The 20,642-nt window shown below is 34.8% G+C and overlaps 1 protein-coding gene across 1 annotated transcript in view; it reads left to right on the top strand.

Moving 5' to 3' along the window:
* LOC113056407 (integrin alpha-M-like) overlaps positions 1-13,712 on the top strand; it is a 41,321-nt gene extending 27,609 nt beyond the window's left edge. Inside the window, exons 5-30 of the mRNA XM_026223178.1 lie at positions 3,344-3,455; positions 3,567-3,697; positions 3,804-3,952; positions 4,235-4,382; positions 4,736-4,886; positions 5,052-5,125; positions 7,005-7,122; positions 7,201-7,340; positions 7,455-7,601; positions 7,713-7,916; positions 8,108-8,241; positions 8,335-8,471; positions 8,931-9,082; positions 9,267-9,398; positions 9,884-9,957; positions 10,750-10,891; positions 11,018-11,116; positions 11,192-11,271; positions 11,358-11,444; positions 11,922-12,000; positions 12,120-12,215; positions 12,297-12,377; positions 12,495-12,605; positions 12,692-12,805; positions 13,078-13,188; positions 13,299-13,712. Coding sequence (XP_026078963.1) covers positions 3,344-3,455; positions 3,567-3,697; positions 3,804-3,952; positions 4,235-4,382; positions 4,736-4,886; positions 5,052-5,125; positions 7,005-7,122; positions 7,201-7,340; positions 7,455-7,601; positions 7,713-7,916; positions 8,108-8,241; positions 8,335-8,471; positions 8,931-9,082; positions 9,267-9,398; positions 9,884-9,957; positions 10,750-10,891; positions 11,018-11,116; positions 11,192-11,271; positions 11,358-11,444; positions 11,922-12,000; positions 12,120-12,215; positions 12,297-12,377; positions 12,495-12,605; positions 12,692-12,805; positions 13,078-13,188; positions 13,299-13,361 — 3,066 coding nt within the window. The 3' untranslated portion in view covers positions 13,362-13,712. The remainder of the gene's footprint in view (positions 1-3,343; positions 3,456-3,566; positions 3,698-3,803; positions 3,953-4,234; positions 4,383-4,735; positions 4,887-5,051; positions 5,126-7,004; positions 7,123-7,200; positions 7,341-7,454; positions 7,602-7,712; positions 7,917-8,107; positions 8,242-8,334; positions 8,472-8,930; positions 9,083-9,266; positions 9,399-9,883; positions 9,958-10,749; positions 10,892-11,017; positions 11,117-11,191; positions 11,272-11,357; positions 11,445-11,921; positions 12,001-12,119; positions 12,216-12,296; positions 12,378-12,494; positions 12,606-12,691; positions 12,806-13,077; positions 13,189-13,298) is intronic.
* The last annotated feature ends 6,930 nt before the right edge of the window (positions 13,713-20,642 follow it).

The raw sequence follows: 20,642 nt of genomic DNA, 5'->3' as shown, positions 1-20,642 counted from the left end.
GAGTTTGCTTCCTTCTTTTCTGAGAAGATCATCAGTATCAGGAAGGAAATTAGCACATCCTCAAGTAATGCAGAGGTCAGATAGATTTGGCCGCAATATCAAAAAGATACTATGTCTATTTTTTAAGCAATTGATAGAGTAAAATTTTGAAAGAAATAGTGCAGCTCCTAAAATCATCAACCTGCTATCTTGACACACTTCCCACATCTTTTTTTTCAAAAGTTTGTTTAACTGTTTAGAAGCAGATCTCATAGAACTTTCTTCAACTAACCAAGGAAAAAAAACTGAAGTCATTGCATTTGGAAACAAACATGACATTTTCAAGGTGAATGAATATCTTGCCTCTAGGAGTCAAACTACTAAAAATCAAGTAAGGAATCTTGGTGTGATTCTGGAGACAGACCTTAGTTTCAGTAGTCATGTCAAAGCAGTAACTAAATCAGCATACTATAATCTAAAAAACATTGCAAGAATTTGATGTTTTGTCAAGACTTGGAGAAACTTGTTCATGCCTTTATCACCATCAGTGTGGACTACTATAATGGTCTCCTCATCAGCCTTCCCAAGAAGTCCATCAGACAACTGCAGCTCATCCAGAACTCTGCTGCCAGAATTCTGACTAGAACCAGAAAATCTGAGCATATCACACTAGTCCTCAGGTCCTTACACTGGCTTCCAGTTACATGTAGGATTGATTTTAAAGTACTTTTACTTGTTTATAAATCATTCAATGACCTAGGACTAGGGCTGGGAAAAATGATTATTTTTTAAACGATTAATCTAGCGATTATTTTTTCGATGCATCGATTAATCTAACGATTATTTTTTTCAGACTGATTTGATTTCGATTATCTCCCCATTAATTGACTACTAACAATTTATACATGTTGATTTACATATCTGAATGAAAAAAACATGAATTCCTTAACATTGCAATATATGTTTATTGCTCTTAAAATTACAAAATAAAAGACTGACTAAGAATGCATTACTTTGCACTTGTATAGAGATAGCATTCAGTAAAACCTTGAAGCCTTGAAAACACATAGCTTACTGAAACAAGCTTACTGAACACATAGGGCCTAGTTTACTGAAAAAAAGTTATTCTTTCAGATAAAAATAACAGCAACTTGATGTCTAGTATTCAATAACAAAGGTCAAAATACTTGTTTAGAGCAATTGAAAGAATACAGTAACCAATGTAAACTTGAGGGCTTTAAGCTAATACAGAGAGTGCTTTTCCAAAAAAAAAAAAAAAAAAAAAAAAAAAACATTAACAGTGGGAGCCAGCAGCCTGTCATGGAGAAAAAAAAAATCTCCGAATGCTCCACGCGAAACTCTGGCGTTCCGCCCTTTTTCTATCGTGTCTAATAATTTTGGTTAATATGCACGAGAGAGAGAAAGAGAGAGAGAGAGAGAGAGAGAGAGAGCGAGCAAGACATCGCTCGTGTAGTTTGAAGACTGTGAGTGCGCGAGCGCGCGTGAAACTTTGGTGTTTCGCCCTTTTTCTATTGTGTTTAATGATTTTGATTAATATGAATAAGGGAGAGAGAGAGCAAGAAGCGCTCGTGTTGTTTGAAGACTGTTAGTGCGCGCGCAGCCAGGTCTCTCTCTCGTACACGCCCCATCAGGCGCAGCAGTCATTCACTCACCGATCAAATAAGGCTTTGATAGCCGCCAAAAAAAAAAAGATAAATGTAGAAAAACCCCTGGATTGGTTATATAACGTTGGACAGAATGTTGATCCAGCCATCGCTTATATTCAGCGCACATAAGGTAAACGTTTTGCAAAATTTTTGAAGGAAATAAAAACAGGTCGACGAATCGATGCGCATATTTTGCGTCTAAGTATTTTTTTGTGTCGACGTCATCGATGACCTCGACGCGTTATCCCAGCCCTACCTAGGACCGAAATATATTTCAGATATGCTCACTGAATATAAACCTAACAGACCACTTAGATAAAAAAAAAAAACAAAAAAACAAGGGGAGTCCGCTTTTAGCTATTATACCGCCTGCAGTTGGAATCAGCTTCCAGAAGAGATCAGATGTGCTAAAACATTAGCCTCTTATAAATTTAGACTCAAAACTACGGTGACGCATTGCTGCCACACACATATTTTTTTCCACTCACTTATGTCGTAATAACGTTATGTCGTAATAACGTTATTTTGTGGGGAAGTCATGGCCTAATGGTTAGGCATGGCCTAATGGTTAGAGAGTCGGACTCGCAATCGAAGGGTAGTGAGTTCGAGTCTCGGGCCAGCAGGAATTGTGGGTGGGGGGAGTGCATGTACAGTGCTCTCTCCACCCTGAATACCATGACTTAGGTGCCCTTGAGCAAGGCACCGAACCCCCAACTGCTCCCTGGGCGCTGCAGCATAAAAGTCTGCCCACTGCTCCGGGTGTGTGTTCACAGTGTGTGTGTGTGTGTTCACTGCTCTGTGTGTGTGCACTTCGGATGGATTAAATGGATTAAAATTCTGAGTATGGGTCACCATACTTGGTTGAATGTCACGTCACTCACACTCGTTTTAATATGAGTCCGCGCTGCTGCTGTTTTATTTGTGGGTAAACAAATGGGTTTACGCTTTTATATTTGTTTCACATGTGTGAGGAGCTTTGATACCTTAGTCTGATTATATATTATGTTAATTATGTAGCAAAGGGCCACCTGCAATTTTAAAATCGATTATGTGTAGATTGTCAGTGAACTACGGCTCTGTGTAGTAAATGCCATTCCACCTGAACCAGTGTTACCAAGTCTGCAGTTGTTTTTCATGTTCACGGGTGGAAGTGACCCCAATCCCAATAAAGTGATATTTAGCCCCTAAAATGCGAATTTTACAAAGGGAACCCCACCAATCATTTTTTTTTTTTTTCATTTTATTGCCCGGAACGAAACGCAATTGGGCTAGTTTTGAGAAGCAATTGGGAAGGTTTTTTTTCGAAAACCTGGCAATCCTGACCTAAATGCACGTGCTGGAGATATACTACTAATTACAGGAGCACCTTTACTGATGAGATACGCATGAAAATTGTCTTCGATTTTTTTTGCACAGCCCTAGTGGCTTGCGTTTTTCCAGCCGGTTCTGCTGGCTCATTCGGACGGATCGACTCAGCTACGTGATTTACCAGGCGATTTATCAGGCGACCACACAAGTTCTATGGTATTGTCAAGACTTTGGTGGCAGCATGGTATTAGTTAGAATTTGTATTATTGGAATCATTGTTAGATATAAACCTGCAACTTCCGGACAAAATAATGAACTTTTTAAATCCAATTTTTAAGTGTTCAGATTATAGTTTGTCATGTTGAAAATAATATGTTAATTTCTTTCAGGTTTGTGGTCCAACCATACCTAAGAACTGTGACGTAACAACATACAACGGCATGTGCTTTAAAATCAGTTCAGAAAATGTTGTGAGCAGATCTGTGCCTAGGACTCTGAGAGGTATTTGAATGGGGTTGTTACAAATCAGTCTTCATACTGTATATGACACGATGATTGCTGCTGAGCAGTTTGATGAAAACATGATGGAATTCTCTGTATCTCCAACCTCAGAATGCCCAAAGTCACAAATTGACATTGCTTTTTTAATGGATGGATCTGGAAGTGTAAATTATGCAGATTTTATGAAGATGAAGGCTTTTGTTATAGAAATGATCAAAAGTTTTATAGACCATGATACAAAGGTAGGATAATCAATCCATTTATTATGTTCTTGATTGTATGTATTATTCTTTTTTATTACCCACGATTTTCATAGCACCAGTAACTAAATCTATATCTTTCTTACAGTTTGCCATTGCACAGTTTTCTACAAATTGTTACATTCATTACAAGTTTAAACAAAGTTTCAAAAACGCCAAGCAGTGGGAAGATGAAGTGAGAACGATATCTCAAAATAAGGGATGGACTAACACAGCAAAAGCTATAGAACAACTTGTGTAAGACATGCTTGATGAAATTTCATTAAATTTCAATTTAATTATTTCTAAAGGAAGTCATGGCCTAGTGGTTAGAGAGTTTGACTCTAACCCTAGAGTTGTGGGTTCGAATCTCGGGCCAGCAAGCACTTTCACTTTAAAACCCTAAAAAATAAATGAAAAAGAGAAACTAAGACAACCAAGACAACTGTGATATGTGAACTCAATAAGAAATGTATTTTAAAGAGTTGCATCATTAAACTATTTATTGATTAAATATTCTATGCTATTTTCTATAAACAGGAGGGAGCTATTTGTAAGTGAAGAAGGTGCAAGACCATCAGCCAGTAAAATTCTGGTTGTTATCACAGATGGTGAATCAACTGATAAATTCTTGACTGAAGCCGTCAAAAAAGCACAAGCAAAAAATATAACACGATATGCTATTGGGGTAAGATCAATATGTAGCCCTTTCCTAATATGTTTGTCTGGCAAAAGATTTGAAGTTTTCAAAGTGATTGTGTTCACTGTCATAATTGTCCTAGCTCCAATGTCATTCCAAACCTGATTTTAAAAAAAAACATACATTTCCATACAATATAAGTCACTGGGGACCAGTGTTGTTCTGGACACACCTGACTTTAATTTTACGCCAAAAACAGTTGAAACATTCTTCAAAATATCTTATTTTGTGTTTGAAAAAAAAAAAATACACATATGTTTGGAATGACATTAGTTTGAAAATATTATGGCAGAAGCTATAAACATTATATTTGCAGTATGTTATTCCTAAATTTTTCCTAGGTTGGCAATGCTTTTGATATTGACACAGCCACAAGGGAGCTGGCAATTATCGCATCTTTACCCACCAGTAAGCATGTTTTTAAAGTAACTGACTTCGACGCACTGGAAAGTATTCGTGGACAACTCAAAGAGAACATTATTGCAATTGAAGGTATGTTTGCAGAGGAAATCAAAGCATGAATGCGAGAATGTTTAAATTTTACAGTAATTAGCTGTAATGTGAGTACAGGTATCTTGTGCATATGGTTTTTTAAATAATAATAATAATAATAATCAACAATGAGTTAACGGTGTTGTTGCTTCTTTTATTTGCTAGGAACCCAGACCTCCGGTGATTCATCCCGGATGGAGTTTTCACAGGATGGTTTTAGTGCAGCATTTACATCAAATGTAATTATATCAACTTATGTGACACCTGTTATGCGATGCTGGAGTAATATAAAGAGCACAACGAAGGAACACATTCCAAAGAGTACTTTAGTAAATCCAGGGAGAAAACACAAGGGAAAAGTCAGCATCAATACAAACATAATACCAACCAGAAACAACATTTTCTTTTCTTTTTTTTTCTTTTTTTTACAGTGTATTACATAAATTGGGAGCTGTTGAACTGATGTCTTTACTCTTCTGCTTAATTCAAGCATTTGCGTGTTATTCATGTGCCCCCCCACCACTATAACATTTCTCATTACTGCAATTATCTAATAAACCAATCACATGGCAGTTGCTTCAATGCATTCAGGAGTGTGGTCCTGGTTAAGACAATCTCCTGAACTCCAAACTGAATGTCAGAATGGAAAAGAAAGGTGATTTAGCAATTTTGAGCCTGGCATGGTTGTTGGTGCCATGGTTGTTGGTGCCTCATCACTGGTCTGATGAGTCTCGATTTCTGTTGAGACATTCAGATGGTAGAGTCAGAGAATGAGAACATGGATCCATCATGCCTTGTTACCACTGTGCAGACTGGTGGTGGTGTAATGGTGCGGGAGATGTTTTCTTGGCACCGTTAAGGCCCCTTAATGCCAATTGGGCATCGTTTAAATTCCACGGCCTACCTGAGCATTGTTTCTGACCATGTCCATTCCTTTAGGGCCACCATGCACCCATCCTCCAATGGCTACTTCCAGCAGGATAATGCACCATGTCACAAAGCTTGAATAATTTCAAATTGGTTTCTTGAACATGGCAATCAGTTCACTGTACTAAAATGGCCCCCACAGTCACCAGATCTCAACCCAATAGAGCATCTTTGGGATGTGGTGGAATGGGAGCTTCGTGCCATGGATGTGCATCCCACAAATCTCCATCAACTGCAAGATCCTATCCTATCAATATGGGCCAACATAGAATATGGGCCACGTAGAATTAAGGCAGTTCTGAAGGCGAAAGGGAAAGAAATATATATATATAAATATATAAATACATTTTGTATTAATATTATTTTTTTACTTTTAATTTTACATTTATTGTCAGTATTTTACTTAATTGAACAACAATTTACATTGACCTCTTAATGTGATATCATAATTTTGGAGCAAAAAGAAAATTATATTTTCGTATAATAAAATGTATTTTCATGTTTTTTTACAGTCTATGGCTAAAACATGGGAATACTTTCTAGTTTTATCCTCTTGAGTATTGCATTTATTTGCTTGGTCAGTATTTTTGGGTTTTGGTCAATTTTGTTCTTGTAGGTGACCACTATGCCTTTAAGCATTGTTAGCACCACTTTTAACCCCACACTGGTGCCAGAATTGTACAGAGTGTATTAATGCGATGTTATGGCTAGAAACTTAGCAACAACCACCCACTCTTGCGCTTCATATTCACATGTGTTTGACAGTAACTGAAAGAGCATGCGGTGTATAATAAATTACAGTTTCAGTGGTTGAATTGAAAAATGTCAAATGGTACAGAGAAATAATTTGAGATAAGAAGAGACCGTTTCATTCCTACTTTTATAATATGAAAACTCCATTCGGAAAAACTTGATAGTATAGTCGGTAATTTGAGGATGTCCCAGTGCCGATATGTAAACAGATTCAATCAATGATGCTGACACTGCAAATGTACAAATAATGACATTAACCCGGGGGTTAGGAATGTAGGCTACAGTGTGACAAGTCAGTTTATGAACACAAAGGATAAATTGTAAAGGGTGTGAAGCAAGATAACCAAGATTCTGTTTGAATGACCATAGGCTGATAATTAATACAGACAGTTTATCTTGAAATTCATTTGTAATATTCCTATAATATTATGCACTCAGACAGATCTAATAATGACTGCAGTGGGAGCTTTCCAGTGGAAAGGTGGATATCAGCTGCACAAACAGAATGATCGGTTAAATGTCTTTCAAGCTGGAAGTGAGCATGACAGTTATTTAGGTAAGATATTTTCTTTGACTGTGTACATCAAAATAAATCATATACCTCAGAATATTTTAAAGTATGTTTTATTTACAGGTTATTCCTTGGCAATAGCAACAACATTTGGAGCAAAGTATGCAGTCATGGGAGCACCAAGATACAAGCATAGGGGACAAATAACTGTTTCAAGAATTGATAATATTCAAAGCAATTTAAAGGAACTGGATCCCCCTAAGGTTATAAAAATATTTATGGAAAATATTAGCACATAGTATACTACCAGGAAGTGAAAGTAAGTAAGCTCAAAATAGATTGACTGTATGTTAATTATATTGTTTCCCTTTTCTCAGCCTCAGATTGGCTCATATTTTGGAGCTGAGGTTTGTGTGGTGGATTTGAACAGTGACTCCAGAACAGACCTCCTGTTGGTATCGGCACCAACATACATGGAGCCTGACCGGGAGGGCAAAGTGTTTGTTTACACCTTCACTCGCCGGGTAAGTGATGGGTATTAAAGGTTTTACAGAATTTTGAAAATCAATTCTGATTTAAATTTAGATATTTTATTTGCTTGTTAGTTTACATCTCTCTCTGGTCTGTCTCCATAGTCTTACTTTGATTTTTCGGGGATGGTGCTGGTGGGAATGGCAGGTCAGAGGGGTCGTTTTGGTTCTTCTCTGGCCAGTCCAGCAGATCTAAATAATGATGGTTATATGGATGTGCTGATTGGAGCTCCTTTAGAGGAGGATGGACAGGGCAGCATCTACATCTTCAATGGAGGAGTAGATCAGATTAATTCTGCCTATTCACAGGTACAATGAGACGAATTAACAGTTAAACCTGCTTTTTTGGACTTTGCACAGATAGGACAAATAGTTATTTACTTTTAAAGCATTAACAAGCAAAACAACTTTTACTGTTTTTGTATTTTACCTGAAGACCCTCCACCCTGAAATCTTCTGTGTCTCATTCTCCCTCTTTCCTTCACTCTATGTGATGACAGAGGATTACTGGATCCTCTTTGCAACAAGGTTTGCGGTTCTTTGGGATTTCACTAAGTCAGTCCTCTCCAGACCAGACTCAAGACAGCCTTCCTGATATTGCTGTAGGGTCCATGGGAGCAGTTCTGCTTCTCAGGTGGGTTTTGTTTGATAAAGAATTCAAAATATATAAATATACAGATTCAGTCATGATCATTCATATATGTGTGTGCGTATGTGAATCATTTAGGTCCAGACCCATTATGAATTTGGAAATCAGCGTACATTACAACCCATCCAAAATACCAACCGGTGAAACAGACCTGTCGATTAAAAATACCATCAAAATGTGCTTCACTATGAGTCCATATAAGCACAGCATAAGAGGTTTATCCAAATTTCGAAATATTCTTTGATGTTTTAAAGTGGGTAAATTTGTTTTCTAATGTACACATAGTTTCTCCTGTGCCAGGTTAAACTGCAGGCACAACTATTAGTTGTAGCCTGTGGTGTACCAAAATATTAACATGAGAATCCCAAATCAGCAGCATTGGCCCAAATGGTGGCATTAATTTGGGGGGCGGGGCAGTCTGTTAGAACAATCAATGGCAGTAAGGGTGAGTGTTTAGGAAACCTGTCTGAAAACAGACTTATGCTGACTTAAGCTTTAAACACTATTTATTCACTATGAGAGAGAATGCATGTAAGTAGCCACATGAAATTATCAGAGTCAGAGACAGCTTGGTACTGTATTTATAATTTATAGTAAATAAAAATAAAAATAACATGTCATCTGTAATACTTTGGTTGATATATATGTAAGACTGTTTTATGTTTATTATCTAGGCCTAACAGCAAATATTAATTACACCATAATGCTGGATGCCAAGCGACAGAAATATCGAGCATATTTCTCACCCAAAAACCGCATCCTCAATAATGATATGAATATTAGTACTTATGACGAAACTTGTAAAAGTCATCCTTTCCTTATAGACGTAAGTTGGAAACATTTTTTTTGTACTTTTAGATATCTGAGTCTGTTATTCTTGATGTATGAAATAACATTTATGAATTGGAATAATTAAGTAATATACCTTTTAGTAAGATGCAACAGTGTGCTAACACAAACTGAAAATCATGATTTTATGGAACATGAATATATTATTTGTATCCCATCAGGCTTTCTCAGAAGATGCTCTGATCCCATTGTCTAATCAGTTAACATTCACATTTGAGGGCCTACCATCTGCCAAACTGCAAGACATAAGGCCAGTACTGCTGCCGGGGATAAAGACCACCACAGACCACAATGTAAGAGAAGGCAAACCAATTTCAAAGCAACACCACTTGTATAAATCAGATGTAATGTTAAAGGGATAGGTCACCAAAAAGAAAATGGAACTTCTGTCACTATTTACTGTTACATGTATCTTTGTATTTGTTTATTTTACACAAGAGTAGATTTTTTGAAAGATGACTATGCTTGTATGCTTGTCCTAACAATGAAAGTCAATAGGGTTGAGATTTGTTACGGACCTCGTTGACTTTTATTGGACAAGCAAAACAAAAATAGTTTCTTTAGGTTCTACCAATAAATAAATACATAAATAATGGAATGAAACAATAGTAATGATGACCTAATTCTTGTATTACACATGGTATTGATTTCATTAGCTACACTCTTTTTGACATATGTCTGAACTATCTAGTGTAATAGGAGATGCAGTTTTATATGATTTAAGAATGATTTTTTTGTTTTCATCATGTCTAAATATCTTAAAATCTTTACTCCCCAGGTGGATTTTGAGATAAATTGTGGACATGATGACATTTGTGTTGATGACCTCAGGATGGATTTTAGTTTCTCTGGGTGAGTAAATATTCACATTTAACTATTTATTATTACATTAAAGAACATACACATTTCCAAACAATAGCCTTATTTATGCTTTACTTGTACAAAACCAAATGAAGTATTGCAGGTTATTTGTAATCTATACACAAATGATACGAGACAATGATCTATGATCAAATAAACATTAGTGATTATGTACTGACTTTCTTATTAAATCTCTTTCATCAAAATTAACAAATCTTTATTTACATCATTCTGTTCTTGTAAGTGGCTTTAAATGTTATACTTTTATAAGCCGAATCCCCCGAAAACATCCACCTACACAATCTTGATCATATTCCAAACTAAGAAATCATTATAATGGAGCCAAATATAATTTACAGGGAACATAAATAATTGTTTTACCCTCTGAGTCTTTCATTCATTTTTTATGTGAATGAATCACCACAACTGAACATAGGAGCAAACAGGAAACAAGAAGAAACAAGCTAAAAGTAAAAAAACAGAGCATGACAGCGTACTCTCACAAAACATTTGTGTTCTGTTTCAAAAGTATTGTATTCCACCGAAAAATTAAAAATTTTCCCTCCAACCTCATGTTATTTCCTTTTCAAAGATTTTGCAAACAAGCACATACTTTCTCACAAAACAGAAAAGTTTTGCAAGAGAATGCTAATTTTATCAGCTACTTCTTCTTTTTTTTTTTTTTTTTTTTTTTTTTTACAATCTCAATGTCCCATGGAATCAACCTTATTTTATTACAGTTATTTTTTTTTCTCTCTCTCTCTTTTGTTTTCTGTGATCCAGTTCTACAAATATAGAGGTTGGGATCATGCAGGAAATCGATGTGGTAGTGTTTGTAGAGAACAGAGGAGAAAACTCATACAACACACTCTTCACCCTCAACTACCCCTTTGGACTTTCCTACAGGAGAATCACATCTAAACAGGTAAAGCCAGAATGATTTTGAAAATGACACCAAAAACGATATCTATATATCATGATATCATGATAGTTATCATCCTTGGTTTAAATAGCATTGTTTTAAATGGCATACCGTTTTCTGTTTGATCAGGGCAGAGTGGAGTGTGTATCTCTTGACAGTGAGCAAAAAGGTACATTTGGAGAGACCACTTGCCACATAAGCAAACCCATCCTCAAGGGCAACGCTCAGGTGAGGTCACTTTTAAAACTGTCATGTGCATTTGGATTTTCAAGCACTTCTCATTCTCTCTGTGTCCAATTCTAGGCTGTGTTTCATATTACATACAGCATCGATAAAGAAAGCACCTTCGATCAAAAGGTCAGATTTACTGCTAGAATCAACAGGTATGACACATTTGATAGATATCACCTTTATCTGCATCGCTCAACTGGAAACACTACAACTAACCAAAACCCTCCATCACTCACAGTGGGAATGACAAACACTCTCAAACCAGTGAATTATCCAAAGAGAAAAGCATTGGTGTCAAATATGCCATCTATATTTCCTTAATAAGGTTAGTGCTATGGTTCTCTTTAATCAGACATTATCAACTGGATTTGTTTCAGCACCCAGATTTAATAATGGATGTTACATTTCCACTTGATATTCAAAGTAAAATTTGGGATTCTTAAGCAAAACCAATTGAAATTTAATGTTCAATTTAGATAGGGTTATATTTAGTTTTCATGAAATCTAATAAAAAGTTGTATTACACTGTAGTTAATAAGGTTATTTGGCCAAGCTAAACTGATAAATCTCATTAGACAAAACAATATTTTCCATTTTCTAGCGACCTTGAAAAAAAAATTTTTTGGACAATTGTTTTATAAAGATGCATTTACAGAAATCATTTTCAGTTCTTTATAAATCTTTATAATCTTGTAATCTTTATAAAATGTTTCATACTATATACTGTAAATATATAATATAAATATAAATATTGAATTTGAAATATTAAATAACTGTTTGACACATTTTTATTTTAAATAAGACATGAAGATTCAACCCTCCACATTAATTTTACTGCACAGAAAAATGGTACTGATAAACCAGTCCAACAGATACTAAAGGTACTGTGATAAAATTTACACACTTCCACGAACACAAAATTGAATTAGCTAAAGACTACAGTTCAATGTCTCATTTTCTGTATCAATGTCTTTTCAAAAATCAATTTAAACCCTTTCAGATTGAAAATGACTTTAGAGAACTAAGATTTAAAGTTCTCATCAAAGTTCCAGTGATGTTGGGAGATAAATCTATCTGGACTGATAAAAACATACAGGTAAGCATTAATGTGTTAGAAAAAGCTCATATTGATTCACATTCATCAAAATAAAAACAACACTAGAGTATGTGCATTTAGATTCCAGGCTGTGTGAAACAGAGGGATAAGCAACCAGTAGTAACTGATTTTGTCGAAGAAATTAAAAAGGATCGTGTGGTGGTGAGTGATTTAGTTTCATTACTTGTTCTAACATAAATAAAGTCTATAAAGTATAAGGTTTTATCTTCTCTGCACACTGACCCCATTATTCCATCTCTCTGGATGTGTGTGTGTCAGAACTGCTCTGTGGCAGTGTGTGCCGAGTTCAGCTGTGACGTCACTCTCATAAAGCATGAAAGGATGCTCTATAATATTACTGGCAATGTGAGCTCTGGATGGATTGAGCAGGTCTATGACAATTCATTTCACAAAATAGACCATATTTTCATATTTTTGTGTCATAATTTGTAAATGTCATGATCTGTCTCTCTTAGACTGGACTCGGAGCTGGTGTTTTTCAGCTGGTCAGTTCAGCATCTATGGATTATGACAAGAGCAAATATGTTTTATTTTCCTCTGATTCTCAACAAACTGTACCATCTGTTCAGGTACTGTTTTTTTCCTTACATATAACCCAGGTATGTTAGAAAATGTAAATGAATTTGAAAATAATACAATTTAAACCAAAAAAATTGTATTTAACCTAATTAATATATGGTTATAAAATACAATGTAAATGTTAATATGCTAGATCTTAGATTTTTTTAAATCCATGTATACATGTACCAATACAACCATAACCCATGGTTATATTATACAGTATTTATATGGGAAAATGTATTGTCAGAGGTATTATTGTATTATGTATGTGTGTATGTAGATTAATACTCAAGTGGAGGTGTATGAGGAGGTGAATCTGACTAAAGAGATCACGGGAGGAATAATAGCAGGATTGCTGCTACTGGCTCTCATCACAACGGCTCTCTATAAGGTGTTTATACTGGATGTTTAGTTCCAAACTTTTCATTTTCAGCAGTCAAAAAACCTTGGGTTACATTTTTTTTGTGTGTGTTGTAATCCATATGCTTTATTTCCTTTCAGGCTGGTTTTTTCAAAAGCCATTACAAGGAGCTGCTAGAAAACGCAGAAGAAAGCCCTGATTAGGGGCCAACCACAACTTATGTTAACTAATTTAACAAACCCTTTTAGATCAACCACAAAAGAGATGCATTAAAGATTCAAATGTGGCTTTACATGCAAGTGAAAATTTGTTCCACTACCAACATTAATAATGAGATTTATTACATGCATATGCATGCAAATATTATTGAGATACTGCTTGTACAATAACCACATGTTGCTGTTTTTTTTTACCAACTATGTAATGTCTTTATTAAATAAAAGGGACTGGTTGCTTTAAATGGAGGAGAAACAACTACTGACACCTCAAGTTCTGTTATGACTACATCAGAGAGGTTTAAATCTGGAGTGTGTGATTTCACTTAATAAATTAGCAAAAATAATGACTGCTTTCAAACAGGTTTCCTAAACAGACTTTACATTTCTTTAGAAGTTAAGGTAGAGGTCGGGCTAATGTAGACTTAGTAGTTTGTGACCAATGAAAACCTTAGAATTGGCTACAGGCCAGCTTTGTGCTTTTGGGTGAATAAAAGGAAAGAAAGAAAATCATGTATTAAGGCTCCATTTTTTTAAAGAACTGAACATCTAATTCTGCAAACGCCAGGATATGTGAGCAGAACTATTTGGAATGAGAAGTGAAAGCAGTGCAAGTCAGCGAATTCATTCAAAACGTTGTTGATGAGGAAACTGACATGTTCAAACAAATAAAACTTAATAGCTTGTGTAACTAATACGAACCACAGAAGAAGAAAAAAAAAAGATCTCAAAATGTAACCCATGTAAAAAAGAAGTGTTCTTAACTGTATTAAAAGTTTTTTGTGTACTTCAAATCATAAAAATATTCTTAATACAACAACAGCAACAACTACAAAAATAAAAATAAATAAATATTGCGGATAATATAATATAATTTTAATTAAAGGCAACTTAAGTGTACTTAAAGTGAGTACACTTTAATGACAATATTTCTTAAAGGAAAACTATGTTCTTCCCTGAACTTAGAAGATTTGATATGTACCTCTCCCATCTCAGTGCATGCACTCACTCGCTGTAGCATGCGGTACCTAAATTCATTCCTTAGGATGTAAACAGGGATGAATATAGAAGCCACCAAACACTTCCATGTTTTCCCTATTTAAAGATGGTTACATGAATAGTTACACGAGTAAATATGGTGGCACAAAATAAAACGTGGCAATTTTCTAAGCGGATAAAAAAGTATAACTATAATGTATTGCTTAAAGAGCATTTTCCAGCACTTCGATGCAGTAATATCATCAAACTCCCCCAAACTACTACCATTAGTGCAAGGAGAGGGGAGGGGGAGTTTTCAGTAAGTTTCAGTGAGTAAGTCAAGTAATGTTTATGGAAATGGATCTTTACTACTTATTATTTTACATTTTAGGCAAATTTTGACCACAGATTATCTGCTTTCTGCAAGTGTAGTTGTTTATTATTATTATTCAGTGAATGAAGATAAATGTTTAGGAGTGTATTTTGGTTTTGAATGTTTTTGAATGGATATCAATGGAGGAGAGGCTTCACTACGCTGAATAAACAGCTTTTTAGAGGAAACAGCTTATAATTTAATGAATCGACAGCCTATTGGCTAATCTCCAAAATGCTTTACACTAAGCAATACTTTCGGATTTAACTATTTTTTGAGTTAACACTGATAAAATATGGTTTTAAAAAGAGAAGTCAATGACTTTTTGCGACAGGTGGGACATACACTGTAAAAAAATAAGTGTAATTTTAACTGTACCACAGTTAACCACAGCTGCCAAAATTATTTTGTAAAAAACAACAGAATTTTTTTAGAGTGTAGCTTATAGCATTTCTCATTCATTCCTATGCTATCTGTGAACTGATTGAGTGTCGCACAACTGTAATGTGATTATTAATGCACATGTGATCCAAGTTGAGTGTTACACTTTCTCACATAGGTCCTAAATGTCTGTTAGACAACTAGGTAATTAAGTTTTAATTATGCTAAATTAGCCATATTTTAAAGACACTAGAAGCAATTATGAAAGTATACATATAAAGATGTCATAAAGTCCTCATAAAGTGGTTTAAAAAAACTCAAAATTAAAATAATTGCATTTGTGATACATTTAAAATTAATTACAAATGAAATATATTTAAGAGCCAAAAACAATGCATTTAATTTATACCTATGTGTGTCCTTCTAAACTACATTATTGTGCAATAAGTACACTTTACAAGTTATGACAGTTACGACATAATAATACATATAAAATATATTACATATAATTTATGTACATACAATTTAAAAAGTGTGTTGCTTAATTATTTAATATTTATTCCTTTGCTAAATGAAATAAGAAGGTGTAAAGATAAAAATATTAACACAAGATGATATAAAATGGAAGTGACAAATTATCAATAGTCAGTAAAATAAATATATGTAATGTAACACAGGATATAAAATGAATTATTATTTGGAGTGAAAAATAAAATTGTGAAAGGGATTAACTCTTTAAATCAATGTATTTGACTGAGAATAATATATATATATATATATATATATATATATATATATATATATATATATATATATAAATAGCATTGTTTTCTGATGAATTGTCAACACGAAATACCCATTTACCCGTGATATTGACATTGCTTGTGTATGACAGATTTGCGACCTCAGAAACCAGAATTGAAAAGAAATTAGTAGAGTAAATTGTGTTGAAGCCAGACTGTTAAAGAAGAAAAACAAAGACAAAATAATAATAAAATTCACATTAAATCACATTTCACACTGCTAAAGATCATAAACTGAGATAAAACAATATTTTGATGCATTTTTCACACTATACCTCTGCACTTTCGGTCGGAGTGATAAAATTATAATGCATAAGTGTAAATGACATATTTTATCCAGACTCCTGGAAGAGACCGGGAATTCTTCATTTATATAAGCATTATTCTGGATATTCCATTGAGTTCAGTTCAATGAAAATACTATGCAACAAAAGTTAACATGCTAACTGAAAGAGAAACTGCCTCTCTGTTTCCATGATATGGTACTTTATCCCATGTAGCAATAAAAACCCAAGTGGCAGAGAAGTTCAATTCTGGAAACTATTGTCTGTAAGAGATGGTTCCTTTCTCATAATTATAAATGTCTGTCCACAGTGGAGCGATGATGTCTATAGATGAGTATGCAGGAAAATAACAGGGATACCACTGATAAAGTGGACTGTCAAAGGTCAGGTCTCCATTATTATTCACCTGTAAGATAAAAAACAGTTGTCTGTATTTTCAAGTAACATCAAATTTGTGGAATATACATATATTAATTTCATGAATATCACAAAACACGGACAAATTAGAATACTCTTTACTTTGTGTGACTGGTTTTCCCAATGTCATTGGTGCACTGGACTGCACACACATAAAGATAACATCCCCATCAGGTGCCCATGAGGTGTATTTTGTGAATAGGAAATCCTTCCACAGCATTAATGTTCAGGTGAGCATAACTTTTTGTTATTTTCCATTGATGAACAGTAATGTGCATTGATTGGTTTAATATTATTCATCTTATGATTTCAGATGGTCTGCAATGCTGACTGTGTGATCAGCAATCTTGGCCTGGCTCAGTCCATGACTCCAGAATCTTTCGGGACTCTGAAATCTATCAGCGCCTATCAAAAGGTGAGCCACACAACCCCTAACCACTTTTTACATCATGGCTGTGTCAAGAATATCACTGTGTTTATGAGGTAGTAATATATATATCATATATATAGGTAGTATATATATATATATATATATATATATATATATATATATATATATATATATATATATATATATATATATATATACAGTATTGTTCAAAATAATAGCAGTACAATGTGACTAACCAGAATAATCAAGGTTTTTAGTATATTTTTTATTGCTACGTGGCAAACAAGTTACCAGTAGGTTCAGTAGATTGTCAGAAAACAAACAAGACCCAGCATTCATGATATGCACGCTCTTAAGGCTGTGCAATTGGGCAATTAGTTGAAAGGGGTGTGTTCAAAAAAATAGCAGTGTCTACCTTTGACTGTACAAACTCAAAACTATTTTGTACAAACATTTTTTTTTTCTGGGATTTAGCAATCCTGTGAATCACTAAACTAATATTTAGTTGTATGACCACAGTTTTTTAAAACTGCTTGACATCTGTGTGGCATGGAGTCAACCAACTTGTGGCACCTCTCAGCTGTTGTTCCACTCCATGATTCTTTAACAACATTCCACAATTCACTCACATTTCTTGGTTTTGCTTCAGAAACAGCATTTTTGATATCACCCCACAAGTTCTCAATTGGATTAAGGTCTGGAGATTGGGCTGGCCACTCCATAACATTAATTTTGTTGGTTTGGAACCAAGACTTTGCCCGTTTACTAGTGTGTTTTGGGTCATTGTCTTGTTGAAACAACCATTTCAAGGGCATGTCCTCTTCAGCATAGGGCAACATGACCTCTTCAAGTATTTTAACATATGCAAACTGATCCATGATCCCTGGTATGTGATAAATAGGCCCAACACCATAGTAGGAGAAACATGCCCATATCATGATGCTTGCAACTCCATGCTTCACTGTCTTCACTTTGTACTGTGGCTTGAATTCAGAGTTTGGGGGTCGTCTCACAAACTGCCTGTGGCCCTTGGACCCAAAAAGAACAATTTTACTCTCATCAGTCCACAAAATGTTCCTCCATTTCTCTTTAGGCCAGTTGATGTGTTCTTTGGCAAATTGTAACCTCTTCTGCATATGCCTTTTTTTTAACAGAGGGACTTTGCGGGGGATTCTTGAAAATAGATTAGCTTCACACAGACGTCTTCTAACTGTCACAGTACTTACAGGTAACTCCAGACTGTCTTTGATCATCCTGGAGGTGATCATTGGCTGAGCCTTTGCCATTCTGGTTATTCTTCTATCCATTTTGATGGTTGTCTTCCGTTTTCTTCCACGTCTCTCTGGTTTTGCTCTCCATTTTAAGGCATTGGAGATCATTTTAGCTGAACAGCCTATCATTTTTTGCACCTCTTTATAGGTTTTCCCCTCTCTAATCAACTTTTTAATCAAAGTACGCTGTTCTTCTGAACAATGTCTTGAACGACCCATTTTCCTCAGCTTTCAAATGCATGTTCAACAAGTGTTGGCTTCATCCTTAAATAGGGGCCACCTGATTCACACCTGTTTCTTCACAAAATTGATGACCTCAGTGATTGAATGCCACACTGCTATTTTTTTGAACACACCCCTGTCAACTAATTCAACTAATTGCCCAATTGCACAGCCTTAAGAGCGTGCATATCATGAATGCTGGGTCTCATTTGTTTTCTGAGAATCTACTGAACCTACTGGTAACTTGTTTGCCACGTAGCAATAAAAAAATATACGAAAAACCTTGATTATTCTGGTTAGTCACATTGTACTGCTATTATTTTGAACAATACTGTATATATATATATATATATATATATATATATATATATATATATATATAGTATGGCCATAATATTCTATCATTTTATATACAGTATAGCCTTATAGTCTACGGGAAACTGTAAATTATCTAATGATAGCAACATCATCTAAAAATCATCATTTATCGAAAATGATTTAAACTAATGATCACAAACGTTTAAATAATGACAGTGGGTCTAGTTATATGTGATAACAATGTATAGTTGGCAGTGGAATAACTATTGGTTTCCGTTTGTGGTGACTGCTGAATGACATAAGGGATGAGATTAAATAGATCCTGGAATTTAGCCTGGTCTGGAGCAGGCTAGCTCCACAGAATAAATCTCCATGGTAATTTATACCATAACATCCTACTGCCCCCTATCCAGCTTAAGTGCAATCGGCAATGGAGCACACCTGTGTTAGAGCTGTCCCTGGTCCTGAACACCACGGTTTAGCCCAGACCTTGTGTCCTCTGTTGGTGCTCTCCATGGTGCTGCAGGTGTCTGCTGCATTGTGATGGACCGTGTTAACTTCAGGCCACCACAACACACACACACACACACACACACACACACACACACACACAAATAGTAGTTAGAATATAATTATATAGAATATAGAAAGAAAATAACTAGCCTAGTTAGAAAACAAAAAAAGAGCAAGTAGAGCAGGGGTGGGGAACGTTGATCCTGGAGGGCCTGTGTCCCTGCAGAGTTTAGCTCCAACCCTAATCAAACACACCTGAACAAGCTAATCAAGGTCTTCAGGATACAGGTAGTTTTTTTTTTTTTTCAGGGTGGGAGCTTAACTCTGTAGGGACACAGGCCCTCCAGGATCAACGTTCCCCACCCCTGAAGTAGGGGGTCAAGTGTGTTTTTTTTTTAATTTAAATTTAAAACATGTAAACAAATTCAATTCAAATCAACTTTATTTGTATAGCGCTTTTTACGATACAGATAATTGCAAAGCAACTTTACAAAAATATGTACAAATATATTCCTACAGAATTATGTGAAGTTACTAAGTTGATGTCATCAAACCAGTCACAGTAAGCTCATAGAGTGGTGTATCATTCCTGAATCCTGATATGAATCAGTCTTTGAAAGACCTATTTTTATAGACAATTCAGTGACCAATTATTTAAGACAGACACATGAATTTATTTCTGAATGAATCAGAATCTCAAGAATAGATTTAATAAAAAGCTTCCTTATTAATACAGGGACTTACCGACACCTAGTGGAGATATTACTTTCATAAGTATCATGAAGTAGGCCTATCACTTCATTTTGTCATTACATATTTCTGTTACAAATGTTGTATTAAACATTAATCTCATTTCATTCTACAGTTTTAATAGCTATGTAAATGCATGTACAGTGGACTGATCAGCATTAAACTCTCAATAGGCCTAAATCTAAAAGCAACTTCAGATAAAGCTTCTATCTCTGAAGGCTTTATTAATAGGCTACTGATTTAATTGGTAACAGCCTGTTGTGATATTACATGTATTCTAATTTAACAATAACATTTAATAATTTAACATTAAGGATGATATAAATATTTAGGCCTAATATGACTGTTTAAATGGTTAATTAAAATATATTACATTTCTGAAACTGATAGAATCATCTCTGGTTTATTTCTAGTAAGTTAAGTGAGTGCAGGTTTGATGTAAATTCATAAGATAAAATGAAATTTCATTTTTCAGATTTCATATATATATATATAAAACTAAAATAATAATAAAAAAACTATTGGGATGAAACCCAGATTTAATTTATTTCCCATTTATGACCGTAAA

This window comes from Carassius auratus, chromosome 37, assembly GCF_003368295.1.
Source record: "Carassius auratus strain Wakin chromosome 37, ASM336829v1, whole genome shotgun sequence".
Lineage (NCBI taxonomy): Eukaryota > Metazoa > Chordata > Actinopteri > Cypriniformes > Cyprinidae > Carassius > Carassius auratus.
The sequence above is the reverse complement of the archived record's forward strand: the minus strand, read 5'-3'. Positions and strand labels throughout refer to the sequence as shown.